This window comes from Lutjanus erythropterus, chromosome 4 (genome assembly GCF_056507025.1).
Source record: "Lutjanus erythropterus isolate fLutEry1 chromosome 4, fLutEry1.hap2, whole genome shotgun sequence".
NCBI classification, from domain to species: Eukaryota; Metazoa; Chordata; class Actinopteri; order Lutjaniformes; family Lutjanidae; genus Lutjanus; species Lutjanus erythropterus.
Window position 1 is genome coordinate 10923748 of NC_139320.1, and position 12697 is coordinate 10936444.

General features: G+C 40.0%; 1 protein-coding gene across 1 annotated transcript in view; it reads right to left on the minus strand.

Moving 5' to 3' along the window:
- The window catches only part of drd2a (dopamine receptor D2a), a 66470-nt gene that overhangs the window by 21507 nt on the left and 32266 nt on the right, over nt 1–12697 (minus strand). Inside the window, exon 2 of the mRNA XM_084716950.1 lies at nt 6711–7022. Within this exon, the coding sequence (XP_084573076.1) occupies nt 6711–6989 (279 nt within the window). The 5' untranslated portion in view covers nt 6990–7022. The remainder of the gene's footprint in view (nt 1–6710; nt 7023–12697) is intronic.

Below are 12697 nucleotides of genomic sequence, written 5' to 3' on the forward strand. Positions count from 1 at the left end.
GCAAAGCTGTTGCGCTGCTGGCGTGGCCCGGCGTGTTTGCTATCTTGTGTAAAAACCACTTGCACTTTAGACCAGCTAAAACCTTGTCGAAGCACAAAGTCTGGTCTTTTAGCACAAGATAGCAACTGGCAGGTTTGGCCGAAACACACGACTTCACGATCTCACCTTCATGTTTACGTTTTTTTGATCCAGAAAAACATGGATTAATCAATTATGATCTATAAGATACAAAATGTACAAGACACTATATTTGACCGCATGAGTCCAGCCCAACCCGGAGAGAAAAAGGTTGTGTGCTTCTGTCAGAGCTGGTTGGATACATCAGTGTGTAATTTTATGCACTGCATGCTTCAGAAACTCATTTCTGATTGTTTCATAGCGGGACAGAGGAGCGAGGATGGGAGGAGGAGATGAGGATTAGGTGGGAGAGGAGAAGAAGGAGGAGAACGGACAGCTGCGTAACTGCTCCTGGGCCAGTGGCTAGACTGGATCAGTTACTGCACCATCTCTCTCTCTCCCACTCCTCTGCCATCAGAGCTGCATAATAATGATGATGATGTTAATAATTGATTATAAAATATAACACCATTTAAAGGTGCTTCATTGTAAAACATTACCAGTTACATATCTGCATGACATTTGCGCTTGTGCTGCTGGGATCCCTGCCTCTTAAACGTGATGAGAGCTGACTTTCTGATTGGCTTATTGCATGTTTTGCCTAAACTCCCCTGTGAATTAATGAGGGCACTTGGGCACACCTGATAAGTGTATCCCGCTTTGCGCTGGTGGCGCAAAGGGCGGGGCAGGGCAAAAATACCACTCACACCCCTGGCGAATGATGAATGAAGTTCCACCATCCGAAATAACCAGTGCATTTTTATTCACTTTGACTTTAAACAAACTCTGGACCTGAAGCCATGCATAATGCTCCCTCCATATGCTCTCCAAATCAGTCACACTTGGCAGAAAGCGTTAACTGTGGTAATTAATGCTAATTCAGCATTTAAATAATAAAGGGCAAGTTGAATGCCCTGCCCACACTCTGTGACTAAGCTCTCACTGGAGTTCATGCTGGTAGACTATCAACACGAGATACTCAGACAAGGTCTGTGGCATGAAATTAAAAAACAAAACATCTGCTCATAGATAAAGAAAAGACGGATGGAAAGGAAAGAATCTGATGGAAGAAACATGTTCTGAAGAATGTTAAATGAATGAGTAAGAACCTTGAAGCAAAAGCTGTCGTATGCTGTGAGTCCTACGCTCTTAGAGAGATGGGTTCTTCCTGAAAGGCTGAGTTTCTTCCCAGGACCATTTGCTTCTCTTTTTTTAAATAAAGGTTTATCATTGGTTCTTTGCAAGATAAAGGGTTCCATTAAGAACCATTTTCATCCAAAGGACCACCATTAAAAAAAAAGAGTTATTCAAGGAAATACTCTTTTGTAAAGGGTTGGCAGAAGGGGCTCTTGGCAGAACGCCCTGGTTGGGTTCTAGATAAAATGTAATATGAAAGGGTTCTCAGAAGAACCTCTTGGGTGTGTTAACTCTTGGAATATGAAAAAGTTTTTGGTAGAACCCCCTGTGTGTGTTCTAGATAAAACCCTTGGAATATATGAACGTAGAACCCCCTGGATGGTTTCTTGTTAGCACCTTAAGAAGATGAAAAGGTTCTGGGCAGAACCGCCAGAGAGGGTTCTGGGTGGAACCATTGCACAACAGAAGGGTTCTCTGTAGAACCTTTCATTGGGGGTTCTAAGTGAAACCTTTTACAGATGGTTCTAGGTATAACCCTTAATGTTGGGCTCTAGGTTGGGTCTCTGAAAAGTTTCCAACCTTTATAAAAGCTTCTACCACGAAACACAAACTGTTTTCCTATGGGGACAGTCTGAAGAACCCTTTATGGTTCTAGTTAGCACCTTTATTTCTAAGAGTGTACAACATATCTAAGGTCACCTTCACTCTCATAACACAAATGCAAATCTATAGAGATCATTATAACCTGGCATTTACCTCAGAATGATGTGAGCTGTGTTTACCTCTCTGTAGATAATCCGTAGAAAATTTCACCATTCCCTCCCAGACATTCCCACTTCTTCAGTCTGACCTCTGAGGGAAATCAGATGAATGTGCCTCCAAACACATGCTGGGTTATATGTTCTGACTTGGACAAGCAGCCTGTACTCATCAGCACATTTAATATGTTAGGGGCTTCATCCAAATAGTCTTTGTATGTGTACATGGATAAAATCTAAAACTAATGAGAGGAGAAGGAGTTTGGCATCTTGTTTATGTAAGAAACTGCTGAAATGGGCCTCTTCTCCATATTATTTTCACAGAATCATTTGGGGCAGGAAACCAAACACTGCATTCTGTGCATATCGCCCTACCACTCCCCCCAAACATGTTTGAGAAAACATCATGAAACTGTAATTGATTCCTTGCCTAAATTAAATAATCATCACAATGGTCTTAGATCCAGATTTGAAATCCTGTGGCTCACATAAATAATATTGTGACAGAATTTGTCATTTAAATATCTTAAGTTACCCATCAAATCAATAAATTAACAAAAATAGCAACCACCCTATACTCTAGGTCCATATTCATTGATCTTAAGTATCCAGTTTCACCAACACCAGATTTCTTAAAGTTTAATAATGAATTATGTCAAATGCTAAATTAAAATATTTAATTCACATATTTTACTCCTGATGCTGTCTTTTTTAATACATGAGGCACTCTACAGATTTTACACATGAAGGACAGTTTACTTGTCACGAGGAGTGTGTCATCTGCTCTGGTCGGAGCTCTCTAAAGAATGAGAAAATAACCCTGATGTCATAGTGATGTCATCTGGGCTATCTATCTTCTCCTATCTGAGAAACCCTGTGCTACAAACAAAAACCTTTATTATTTACCAAGTGGGGAGGACTAAATGAAATGACAGGGGAAAGGTACAGGTTTCTGAAGCTTGACGTATATGATTGAAATTTGGCGTATTTGAGGGCACTTTCAACCGTAATTTGGTTGATTTAGTCCAGAACAAACGAAAAAAAAAGTGACACGTTTTTGCATTTTAATTCTGGTCCTGTTTGTGTTCACACTGACTTTATTACAAACAAACCTAAAGGAGTAAAAATGAAGTTGATTAAACAGTTTCCTCCATCATCAGGATCCATGTGGGGAAATCAAAACTGTTTATGTAGCATTTGAATGCTTCTGATGTGTATATTTAAGCTGAAGAAATGATTGTAAGTCTTATTAGTATTATTAGAGTTCAAATTGACCATTTTATGAATAAAATGAAAAACACTTGAAATACTTTTTTTTTTTTAATTTTTCAACAAGTGGAGACACGATGAAGAGGAGGTACTGTCCTCTGTGCAGTATTGACTCTGTGCTGATTACTGTGATTACTGATTACTGTAAGATTCTTTTAATGGACTTAACAGCATTTGATCACCTATTGATCAGGGCAAATATCCATGCTAACAGTCATATGTTTAAGATGGTTATTAAATGATTTGCATAAATATAGTCTATACATGGCTTATAATAAAAAGAACACTTTTTACGCTCTGCTGAAGGATTTGTTAGTAGTTTAGCTTTTAAAATCATGCTAAAATCACATGCCTGCTATCATCCTGTAGCTGCTTTTTTTGCAGTTTCATCTCAGTCTGGCTGTTTGGTCCATTTGATTGACAGCTTTCACAGCAGCCCAAACAAACTGTACTAACCAGGCAAATGCACCATGGTCTGTTTTGATCAATCCAGCACCCTCAGCCTCTGTTGCTACAATAAAAACAATTCTTGTGAGCACCCCAGCTTCATGGAATTTCAACCCTACATTACAGGAGTATCATTTTAATCCATGATCCTAGCATTCAACAATTTTTAATGTTTGCATTAGTCCTTATTATATAGAAGAGGGTGTGAACAATAGTGGGCTTCTCCGAAGATAAACAGGTGATGCTAGCAGAAACAAGAGAGCAGCTGACTGCTGAATAAGTCGTCTTGTAACCCAATGCTGTGTCTGCATGTTCCCATCAATATACAGTTACAGGAAACACAACTGTCAAATTCGTGTCCAAAAACATGCTGTGACTAATACTTGATGAAAGCTCCACCTTTTTCCAAATGTGTTGCCCACAAACAAAAGTCAGCAAGACCTGTGCTTTTAAAACACTTGACACCATGAGATACTCACGGCTCTGCTCTGATACCAAAATTAATATTTTATAGATTTATGCTACATTTTGAAGCTTTGATACGTGGCTTATTACAATTCAAGTCCCAGTTTCCTGAAATACTTTGATGTCAATTCCCTCTGTGTGTACCCAGCTGCCCACATCAACACGGAAAGAAACTACAGCAAGCAGATTGCAAACTTTATAGATAAACAAACGTTTAGGGCCAATGATCACAAGGAAGTTCCTGTGAGATTTCTGTTTCATGTGGAACACCACTGTGCTGTATGTCCAAACAAACATGCAGCAGACAGGCAGAGACTATGACATCCTATAGATTTTTACACTGTAATCTGATCAGCGTGATAATCATCATGACTCACTGAGAGACACAGGAGGATTAGAGTCTGTGTTGTCTTAGATTGCCTTTCTCTACATCAGACAACGTGACCTAAAGCCTGATGGTCAGAAATAACCCCAAGAAGATAGACAGAAGAAACAGACCAAGGATGGTTTTCTGAGAGATAGCCCACATCCTGCTCTCTATTGATTGGTTAGATTGGAGCTGATTTTATGCAGCATGGACCTGAGTCTCTGTTCCGTTTTAGGTTGCACTGGTTAGCGGGCATTTATGTGTCATAACTGCTCAAAAAAAACGAGTCTGCCTTATCATACACAGCAATGAATACAAAATGATGCATCCCAGAATTAGGAAGAATTATTCATAAACATCTGACCTCTGACTGGATAGACTGCTCTGACATTTTGATGTTGTCACATAGTGTTGCTACATTACAGGCCTTTAACCACTGAAGGACTGATATTTACATTTTAGCCTTCAACTTTGTTTCACCTTCAGCCTTTGACCTGCAGCCAGTTTGCTTGGATCAAACCCTTTTCATCAGTATTTTTCTGTCACCAAATTGTCTGTTGTATGCATGGTACAGCCTACTTTGATTCTTTCTTCACCTCCTAAACAGAGATATTGGATTATTTAATGTGGGGATGTATAATGTACTTATATCCATAGTCACTATATGACCAACAGAAGATGGCTTTCGGCACGTCACCAGTTTAGAGAAGAACAGAGGGGCACCAGCATGGCAACTAAGCAATGTACTGCTGTGGATAGGTTCAGCACAAAAAATTTTACTCATACAAAAAAGGCCCACCTAAAACAGCCTTTGCCAATGAGAAACGGCTGACAAATAAACCAAATATGGCTCTCTCCAAACCAACTAAACTCAATGGAGTCATTTTACTTGCAGAACAGACAGTGATGGCTTAGTAAAGCAGTGAAGTATAGCATTGATATTGATTTTTTTTAGGTCAACCTTTTTCAGTGGCTAAAATACATTTTGTGGCTGACGCCATCTGCAGCAGTACAGTGCCTCCATGCTGGCCTACACTTAAACTGATATTAATGTTTTTAGGTGGACCTTCTCTCTGTTTTTCTAAACTAGGGGTGTGCTGACCAGCATCTAATGAAGCTCAGCGTAAGTTCAATCAGGAAGACCTTCTGTTACGCTGCCTTCATTCACAACTTTCCTTTACACCATCTCTCTCCTCCTATTCCCTCTAATCAGCTGATTGTGGGCGTTCACCTTCCTCTTTACTATCCAATCAGATTTTGCTACGGTCACGGTAGCCAGTCAATTTGCGGCTGCCAAACTTTAAATCGCCTCTGTCTTTGCTCCATCAGTTGTCATTCAGTCAGTCGCGCGACCCTCCTCCACCCCCTCTCCTCCAGTCATTGGACGCCCTCTCCTCCAGTCTTCAGGTCCAGGCAGCAGGAGTCCAGAGCCACTTCACCTCACCAGTCTCTGCTTTGCACCTCTTCACCACCACCACCAGTCAGTGTCTAGACCCCGGGGGGTTCTCTTCACTACAGCTTCATCACCCCCATTTACATATATATGTGCTTATTGTTTCACCTCAATGGGGTCGAACCACCAAAGACTTTTCATGTTTCATATCTCATGCACGTGTCAAACTATTTTCTTTTACTCTTAGTCTCTCCTGATTGAAGTGTAGATAATACACTGACTATTGATAAGTATCCTATACAGCCCCACTTAAATAATCCAAAGTATTTCTTTAAGGTGCATAAAATACATTTTGCTGCTGACTCTGTTCACAGTAGTACAATGCTTAGCTTCCATGTTGGTGCTCCTCTCTGCTTCTCCAAACTGGGGGAGTGCTGACTGGCATGTATTATACGTACACTGATGTGGATATAAGTAGACCTTACCTCCAGCCAACCAATTCAATCTAAATGTGTCCTCAAATAATCCAGACTATCCCTTTGATGCCAAACTGAATTGTGTCTTAAATACTGATACTTTTCTTATGTTGTTCCAATTACACAAGAAGAACACAGAGAGAAAAAGACGTATACATATAGAGAGAGGAGGGCATGCCTGCTTCATAGGGCATGTCAAGTTACATATTTCTCTTCGAGCGTGCACAAAGAGTATACAGTTGTACATGTGTGTGGGTGTGTGTACATCTCTGCTATCTTACCTCTAAGTAGACGACCCAGGGCATCACCAGCGTGGCCACCAGAAGGTCAGCGACAGCCAGGCTGACGATCAGGTAGTTGGTGGTGGTCTGCAGAGCCTTCTCTCTGGACACAGCCATGCACACCAGCACGTTGCCAAAGACGATGACGAAGATGAGTAGAGTGAGCAGCATGGCATAGTAGTTGTAAGGGTGCTTGTGCTCTTGATCTGTCTCGTTGAAGCTCCATGATCCATTCTCAAAGAAACTGTCATTGTAGGCATACTGGGTAAAGACATCCATTAGCTGTGAGTGACGAAGGCCAAGTGACAGGCCCTGCAAAACATGTAGAGAGGAAATAGCATTTTAAATGTGTTCATATGAATGTTTGCAAACTGTTTATGAAGAAAACTCTAATGTGTTGGAATAATCTGTATTCCTGCAATAAATGCTTTGCAGAAGTAACTTGTTGAACCCTGCTGCACACACTAATGGATCCATCTTTATCTAAATCACAGTGAAAGCTCCAAATGCGTATAAAATGATGCAGAAGGCATGCACTATATTTCAACCTGATTGAGCTATAGCCATAAAAACTCTAATGAACTTCACATCAAGACTTTAGGAGCTTCATTTAAGGAACTGACAAGAATTCAAATGCATCCTGTGACTGCTGGTTAAGTGGCCTAAAACCATGAAAAAGCAAGCGAGTCTGCATTCACCACAACATCTTACACTAAAGTTTTGTATTTTTCCAAGCTTAAAAAGTTTTTTCTATTCAAGAAGTTGTAACCCAATACACCCTGTCAGAATATTTCTATTAAGGAAAATGTGCTTTTCATTTAATTCTTTTTGTAAGAAAGAGGTGATCCTCTAAAGAGATTTCAGGAAAATTAAAGTAAAAAAAATATTTTGAGACATGCATTGTTTACATCCAGGTTTAGATTGTGTAGCAGTCTTCCTCTTCGCAGGTAGACTGCTACATTTCCTGTGATGATCAGTGGAGCAGTGTGGCTTGCATGCAGTTCACAGGTCTTTGATGTGTGTCACTGTGCTTGTGAGTGTACACACACATGCTGGTGAGCATGAGCAAGTTGGGACATGCTCATCAATACTCAATAGCGCTGCTTGTGGTCCAAAACTTGATGGGTGTATTTGAGATAAGTGGTACTTCTTAGGGGCTGTACTGAGTTGGAAAAACAGTAATTACTGCTTCCAAATTTGAGCGCCAGATTGTTTTTAAAAAACAAACATACAAAGAAACAAAAATCAATATTGGGTGTTAAGATTGATAAGTGTCAGTACTGGTGAGGCAAATGAGTAGAGCTGTCTTCCCTTGACAGACAGATTACCATTAGCAACCCCTAATTAGTGGTTTTGTGCCAGAAAAGCAGAGCAGAGCAGAGCAGACTCAATGTGTCTTTTGTTTTATCAGTGATGAGCGTAACTACACAATCATTATTTTCATTCATTTGAACTGACAGAAAAACTGAATTTAAGATTTTTCAGATGTCATTCAAACCAGCTCCAATACATCATTATGTATCATCAATTAAATCCTTTAATGACGTGAAGGTCAATCCAACTGTGTGACCCACACAAGGTTCTGATCACATGATGAAATATAACAGAAATATTGAATTTCTGCTGCAAATAAGACTATTGCTTAAAACATAAAATCGCACAGGATATCAGCCTGGATGTTCCTGGGTTATGAATATTTGAAATATGTTTACTTCAATATCTAACAACACACTCTACAACATACACACACGTGTGGTTCAGAGCATGACCACCCAATGAAAAGGTTGAGCACCCGCAGGGAACATGGCCAGTATGTTTGTAAACAGTGCAGGATAAATAGTGAGGTATGGTATATTTAGCATGTGTGGGTGAGTTTTGCACAGATATACACTCAAGCAATGGATTGTTATGTTGCAGCCAATGTGTATGTAAATACTGCTCCCTCAAGACTGTGTGCTGGTATGGTGGTGTAGCTTGTTAGTTTGTAGCATAGCAGGGTGGTAATTTCTTGCAGTTTTGGTATACACCTGACAGACAAAAGAAGTTTCTTGGATTCAATCCAATCCAACTTTATTTGTAAAGCACCTTGAAACAACCACAGTGGACCAAAGTGCTGTACAGAAATAAAATGGATGTAGATCTCAGGGCAGACAGAGGAGTCCCCCCATTTTCTAAAAATCAAGTTGTCCTTCCCTTATTTCACAATAAATTATGTAACTAAAAATATACACTTAATAACATCTAACAATTCAAATATAAACAACATTTTTTGAAAGTTTAGTTCAGCCTATCTTTCCTGCTCCATGGTTCACTTGAAGAACCACTGGGAGCAGAGGATATTTCAGTGTTAAGAATTTGCATAAATTGAGCTGACCTATAATCTAATAATGAACCTGTAAACAGCATAAAGTAACACAATAAGTACAAACTCCGAACACCCAGCCTTCCCTATGTTGTAATGAGATCTGCACCCTTGCCCTCATCACAGTAAAAGCAAGTGAAATAAAAGTGATTTTGTGACAATCGTCACTTTGGTAAAATTCCCTTAATTTGAGCACCCACATAAATCAACACCTGTGCTTGTCAGTGTTTATCAGATTTGCATAAATTGAGCTGACCTATAATCTAATAATGAACCTGTAAACAGCATAAAGTAACACAATAAGTACAAACTCCGAACACCCAGCCTTCCCTATGTTGTAATGAGATCTGCACCCTTGCCCTCATCACAGTAAAAGCAAGTGAAATAAAAGTGATTTTGTGACAATCGTCACTTTGGTAAAATTCCCTTAATTTGAGCACCCACATAAATCAACACCTGTGCTTGTCAGTGTTTATCAGATTTGACACTAGGCCTACATATCATCCTGCTCTATTTTGTTGTCATTGTAACATCATGAAAACAACCGCTGCAAACTTACTGAAGCTGTATGACTCATCTTCTTGACACGTCAACAGACACATCTTATTTTACAAAACTCTCAGCAGTGCAGCTCCTTCATACCCGTCTAGATTAATGTGTATGTCATTCCCCACTTTCCGAGCTCCATTTTCACTCCCTCTTTCCTGCTCAGTCACACCTTAATTGGTTCTGCAGCCTTTCAGGCTGCTGCTCCTGCTGACTAGAATCTACTTCAAACCCCCGTCTACAGCTAAATCATTTTATCTCTGCACCTAATTTAATTTCCACAACCCAACAATTATTTTCTTGCTCTCTTAATTGTCTCTGTAGATATTTTTTGTCTTTGTATTTTTTTTCTTGTTGTAGTTGTAAGGTTATGAGTGTTATCTGTCACTGCTACTGCTTGCCTTTAAGCAGGGCCATTACTGCAGAAATCTGGACAAAGTTAAACAGTGATTTTACGATGTAGAGTCTTAAGAGTTTTTTTGCATGCACTCTGTGTCCAAAATGTATCTACACAGTTTCTGCACAGAAGATGACATGCAACTTTAATTCAGAGACACTTTCACTACATACAAACATTTTATGCTTGGTATCTTTTCCATGACTACCTTCAGGAAATGCTATGCCATTAAGCTGAAATTATACCTTCTGTATCCAAATATGCAAAGGCCTGCAAGGATCAGTGCGATGCAGAGTTCATCATCAGAGTAGGCTCTGTGTGGCTCTGCGTGCACATCCACATACCCCCAGTTCGTTGTGGCACACATACTTGTCAGTGTATTTATATGCATGTGGCCACTACAGTCACAACAGACTGGACAGACCCCAGAAAAAAGTATAAACACAACTAATAGGCATGGTGTCTGCAGCTGTGAGGATGGGTAAAGATCTCCAGTTCACAAAATACTTAGCTTACTTAGCTTTCAGCGGAAAACAGTGTTGCAACCAGTCCAATCCAGTGCAATTGAAGTGAATGGTGTCCAGTTTTAAAATGTAAAAAAAGAACACAAAACAAATAAAAAAAATTCTCCATACTGCTTGTGTGGTGTAATCCAAGTGTCCGTAAGCCGCGACATTAAAATTTGACCCAAGAAGATGCCTTCAACACCATGTTTTTAGCCTAAATGTGAACTGTAGCCTCTCAGGCCTGATCCGTGTGCATCCCTTCATGCCTCTGTTTACATGCTACCCCGGAGCGACTCAGACAACAGAGGAGGTCTGATCATAAATAGTGACTTGTTACACGCACAGTTGACTTCAGAAACTTTTAACAAAGAAGAAAATGTCAGAGGACTTCAACATAGAAAAGGAACATCATATCTTTGCTGCAGCCGCGCTGCTTAGTCACCATTCACTTCAATTGTACTGGATTTGGTTGCAACACTGTTTTCCGCTGAAGCTCCGGGAGCATTTTGTGAACTGGAGATCTTCATCCATCCTCACGTCAGCACAGGGGTGAGTAGATATTGGGTGAAATTTCATTTTTGGGTGAGGTGTCGCTTTAACGGTAAGTAAAATGAGCACAAACCAGAATACTCCCTGCGCAAAAGCTTTGTGTTTAAAGGATAAGTTCACCTTCATTTCAAGTCTTTCTCAAACCAGCACTCACATCCCTAAAGTGACATTCAATTTGTTTTTTGGCTGCTGTAACTGTTTTCTCTCTCCACACAGACCTGAAAGAACTGCTTTCTAATGCAATTCCAGTCCACTTTAGTTCAGCTAAGCTAAAGTGAGGAGGGATGGGAATTGAATTGAATTAATTTGTGTATGGTGTATGGTGTGCTGGGTATCAGGTCTCACAGGGTAATTAGCAGTCATTACTATATAATGGTAGGAACCTTTCTTTGTCTGGTCAGGATTTCCACCCGGAAGGGGAAACGGTTTTTGACTGCTGAAGGGGCTTGGCGCTGCTGGAGTTACACGTGTGGATGTTTTTGAGTACTTTTGGAAACATGTTCGAGTTTAATGGACACTGACAAGTTTGTAATGGAAAATAAACAGACAGAGTGTTCAACTGGCAGTTTGACTCAGACTTTGATTAATCAGACACGGTAACAATCAGCGCGTCGATCAGGTCATCCCGGTGCAGCACCTCAGTGGCTTAAAGCGCTGGCTTGGCCTCTACAGCCATTATTGATTCTGCATATTGGCCTGATTTTTGAACGATTCCCTTATTGATTTCTGATCAGTTTTCTGTGTGGGGAAAAAAGGAACTTATACAGGTTTTCAGGGTCAATATAACATTTTTTCTATCCCTGAGTCTGAACACACTATAGAAACAGGCTCTCTGTTACTACTTCTCTGTCCTGTTGCACGTTTTCAGCAGTGCAGACACATGAAAAACATGCCGACATCAATAAAAGAAATTGATAGTTACACTGCATCAGCTCAGCAAGGAGCTACAGGAAACAAGAAACCACAAGGGTTTTACCTTTGGATGATATTCTCTTCATTTAGTTAAATAAGACGATGATTCCTCATACTGGCTTTAGCTGAACTGGATGTGTGATTATGTAACAACTATAGATCCTTTAAGTCTTGGTGTTGCTATGGTTTCTCTCTTCAAAACATGATTTCTTTTGTTTTATAGGACTATATGTAGCAACAACAGTGCCAACGGCAATATGGGACATACATCCAGGTTATCTTTAACAAACCTGACATGTGAAGCCATGTTGTCTTCTTCAGTCAGTTGTTTCTTTCATCATACCCTTCATGAACAACATATATTATTCAGATTTTTTTATATTGTAGACGTCTAAAAACATCTTGCCTTTAAGACTTTTCCCTTTCATTTGCTACATGCTCCTCTGCTAAAGGAGGTGTGAAGGTTAATTTCTTTGGCGATGCCGTTGTGCTCTTTCCATCTTTATATGAGGAGTTCTTATTTGTTAGTCCTTGACAATCTCTTTTGACTTTCAGGGACCTCAGGGATTTTCAGGACACGTTTCACATGCGAAGGACAGACTGAGCAATTTGTAAATTTTTTAATAGGGTCAGGTGCGTCTAACCTACAGTACGTCTGAATGTCACTGCACTGATTAGATTTAACAAAGGTTTTGCATGCGTGTGTCTAGTCTTG